Raw genomic sequence first — 4,184 nt, 5'->3', positions numbered from 1 at the left:
TCTATTATTTATTATAATTTTTTAAACTATTATTTTTATTAATATTTATTTTTTCATACATTTTGACTTTGCATTCATTTTAATTTATATTAAATTTTAATTTAGATGTAAGTGAATATTATTTTTAATTATTTATGTCTTTTTTATGAAATAAAATAATAATAACTAAGTTATTAGAATAAAATTAATTTATTAATATATATTTTAATTAAATTTTAATTTATTGTAGAACTATTATATTTAAAATTTTTATTTTAATTTATATAACACATTTAATTTATCTCTCTATCTTCCCCTCTCCCTCGTTGTCTCCACATCTCTCTCTTTATCACCCTCTTTCTATCTTTGTCTCTCCATATCTCTCCCTCTCTCTCCATCTATTTGTGTCACTCCCTCTTTCTATATATCTTTATTTCTCTATCCTGTCTATCTCTCTCTTTATCACTCACACAATCCTTGTTACTCCTCCCCACCTTGATCTCACACATGTCTCGCATTTTCACACACACTCCTTGTTTCTCCCTCCCTATCTCTATCTATATCTCTCCCCACTCTCTTCTTCTCTCTATTGCCTCTTTTATCTCTCTTGCTTCCTCCAACTCTATCTCCCCATCTCCCCCTCTCCTTCTCTATCTATATCTCCCCAACTCTCCATTTCTATATATTTTATCTCCTTCTCTCTCTCACACACCCTCAATATTTTTCATGTTAAATTTATTTCTCTATCTCTCCTTTCTATCCATATCTCCCTCTGTTTATCCTCCCCCCCCCCTCTCTCTCTCTCTCTCTCTCTCTCTCTCTCTCTCTCTCACAAATTATATTTCCCTCTAACAAGATGTATAGGTGATTTTAAGCTATCACTTCTAGATTGAGATCTTGGATGCACATACAACATCATTTTTAAATGGCCTACCAATTGATCTCACATAGTGAACAATTGTATGCAAAATACATCAAAATTTTCCCTAATAGACCTTCCACACTTTTTTGGCATACCCATTGCACACCAAAATGCGATTGCTAGTTATATATTTGTTAAAAAAATATTTCCTTGTAAATGAATATTTGATCACCATTCTTCTAGCTTGTTGTTAGTAAGATATCATGAAAATAGAATAACTCATGAAAATTGCTTTCCTTTTTATATCATAAAATATTAGTTCTGTTATAACTAAAATTGGTATCATTAAAATATATAATAAAATAATAACTAATTTTTAATATAAATAAATATTTTTATTATCATTTATAAAATAATATTATATATTAAAAGAAAAATAGAAAAAAATCCCATTGTGACACCAACAAATCTCTTACCACCTCTTCCTTATTTATGACGTTCAACGCCTCAGAAATGAAATAAGGATGACGAGAGTAATGATGGTTGAGAATGCAATAGTGACAATCGAATTTTAAAACCTCTTCCGAGGTAGTTTGAAAGCTAACATTTTTAAAGCCGAAATTTGCTGTTGTATTGACTTTTGGAATTTCAGGTATGAACAACAATCACCGATATTTTGCTCTAAATTGATAGGAAACTATGGTATGACTCACTATAACGTGTTGAAACAGAGGAAAGTTTCTGTGAGAAATGAAACTGGAAGAATCTAGGCTCTGCTACAGCACAAGTAATTATTATATTAACGTTGAAATCGAGTAGTAAAGTTTAGAGTTTACACAGGCGACAGAGGATAAGTTTTTCGTTTCTGGCGAAATCGATAAGACGGCGCCGACAAATCCCGCTGTACACACAGATATAGTCGTCGTCGGTGATACAAATTACAAAGGAAGGCATTCATGTATACCGAAAAAACATATCGCAGTTAACGAGCAGACGTTGCTCTTTTGAGACGCAATCTGCTCTACACGTAGAGATTTACATACACACAAACTTAGTGAGAAAGTCACCTGTAGCCCGCAAAACAAGAAACGGTCAATTCATCCTTTATGTACTTTTTGCTTTACCTCTTTTTCTTTCACGCGTCCCCACGATAACGAGGTGAAGGATGGTTCGGGGCAGATGTTTGCTGTGGCTTAGCAAGCAAGGAATTTCAATTAAAAAGGAACGATTCGCTGTGGTTTTTGAGAGTTCATTTTATAGCATTCATGAAAGATGGGAAAAACTGCGAGAGGTCAGAGAGAAAAGAAAGTTTGTGAAACATTAGAGCGATGGCAGCGGCTGAATTCAAGCGTCCAAATGAAAAGAAGAAGACCAATTCATAAGGGCTCCACCAAAGGATGTATGAAAGGAAAAGGAGGGCCTGAAAATGAGCGGTACAATTACAGAGGCGTGAGGCAGCGGACGTGGGGTAAATGGGTGGCAGAAATCAGAGAGCCGGAGAGAGGTAAGCGCCTCTGGCTTGGCACTTTCGACACGGCCCATGAGGCCGCTCTTGCATATGACCGCGCTGCTCAAATCATGTATGGATCTTTTGCCCGCCTCAATAATCCTCTACCTCTTCCTCCTCCATCTGAGAATTCTAGTAATGACTTCAAAATTTCAAGTACAGATGGCTGCACTACTTTTGCCATTGACGAGGGCGAGCTACGTGAGTTTAATATAGAAGAGATTATGATGATGTTTGTTGATGGAGGAGGAGATTAGAAATCGGCTACCAACCTTTCTGCATGTCTTTTTGAGCAGATTGACTTGTAAAATTAAATGGGAATTCTATTTTGTGTTCATATCTCAGGATTGCAGTTACATTGTATTCAATGTTTTTATTCATTTTTTGCCTACAACAGAGAAGTTACAGTTATAGAATGTCAGAGAAATTGATTATTGTGGTTAAAACTAGATTCTTTTCAACATTAATATGAAAAATTTGTTTTTTTAAAAAAAAAGTTAGCAGGGCCTCTTACATGGGCTGCCTGGTTCAATTTTCACACACATTACAATTGTTTTCTTTCGTGCTGCGCGGCGAAGATAGATTAGATTTCCACCACAGACCATGACAATTATAATTACTTTGCTTGTGGATTATTTATAAAATTTGCCTGGCCTTTTTCTATTAATGTGATGAATTTAAAGCTTAGAAACAATTGAAGAAATACTTACGCGAAAACATGCTACAGAAATTGATTATTGTGGTTGTTTTCCAGATTCTTTTCAACATTAATATGATTTTTTTTAATTTGCAGAAAGAGTTAGCATAGCCTTTTACATAGACTGTGTGAAAAATCTATTACAATTACTGATTATTATCCTCCTATCTTTGATAGATTATTCAAGCAATAAATATCAGAAAATAACACAACTGCAATTTCACAAACTCATATAAATGCGCAACACAATGAACACAATATTTTTGGACAATTGTCCCTGAAAAAACCGCAAAGGGAAAACTAGTACTGCAGATGAGAAATATATTAAACTTCAGCAAATTAAGAGATAGAAATATTGCTTGCCTGTTACTGGCAGAGCTTCGACGATCTCCTAATCCTCCTGCTGATATTCCACCCCACTACTATCTCAATGCTATCACTGCGCCCTTGCTAACACTGCAAGTTCTTCACACAATTCATTGTTTTCCAAATGCCTCCTAACACCCTTATATACTACTCTCGTTGGAAAACCAATGACTGAGATTAATTCTCAATCAACGCCTGAGATTAAAAATAACTAAACAACCCTAACCAAATTGGTTGCTAGAAGTTTCTAAAAAGAGTCAAATAATTAATAAAAATTGTTTGAACTCTAACTACATTTGTTAGAAAACAATTATTTACTAATTATTTAGAAAATGGACAAACAACTGTCCAAGCTAACAAACTAACAAACTAACACTCCCTCTTAGCGAGGAAGCTATTCTGCATGACACCCAACTTCTCTCAGAAGAAGATGAATTTCGCCTTCCCCAACGCCTTTGTCAGAATGTCTGCTACTTGTTGATTTGTAGGTATAAACTGTAGCTGAACAACTCCACGTTGTACACAATCTCTGATGAAGTGATACTTGATGTCTATATGTTTTGACCTATCATGAAACACTGGATTCTCAGTCAACTTAATGCAACTCTGATTGTCACAGTGTATCACTGTAGTCTCCACCTTTTGACCAAACAAGGCTACTAATAACTTCCAAAGCCATATAGCTTCACATGTCGCCATGCTAGCTGCTATGTATTCTGACTCTGCAAAACTCAGAGCCACAGACTTCTGCTTCCTACTGAACCAATAGACAA

At 34.9% G+C, this 4,184-nt stretch overlaps 1 protein-coding gene across 1 annotated transcript; it reads left to right on the top strand.

Moving 5' to 3' along the window:
- The first annotated feature begins 2,036 nt into the window (after positions 1-2,036).
- Positions 2,037-2,732, top strand: LOC131876605 (dehydration-responsive element-binding protein 2A-like). Its single transcript, XM_059222045.1, has one exon. It carries the CDS (start codon positions 2,114-2,116, stop codon positions 2,603-2,605), a length of 492 nt encoding a protein of 163 aa, XP_059078028.1. The 5' UTR covers positions 2,037-2,113; the 3' UTR covers positions 2,606-2,732.
- The last annotated feature ends 1,452 nt before the right edge of the window (positions 2,733-4,184 follow it).

The sequence above is a fragment of the Cryptomeria japonica genome, chromosome 1 (genome assembly GCF_030272615.1).
Source record: "Cryptomeria japonica chromosome 1, Sugi_1.0, whole genome shotgun sequence".
In the NCBI taxonomy this organism is placed as follows: Eukaryota; Viridiplantae; Streptophyta; class Pinopsida; order Cupressales; family Cupressaceae; genus Cryptomeria; species Cryptomeria japonica.
The sequence above is the reverse complement of the archived record's forward strand: the minus strand, read 5'-3'. Positions and strand labels throughout refer to the sequence as shown.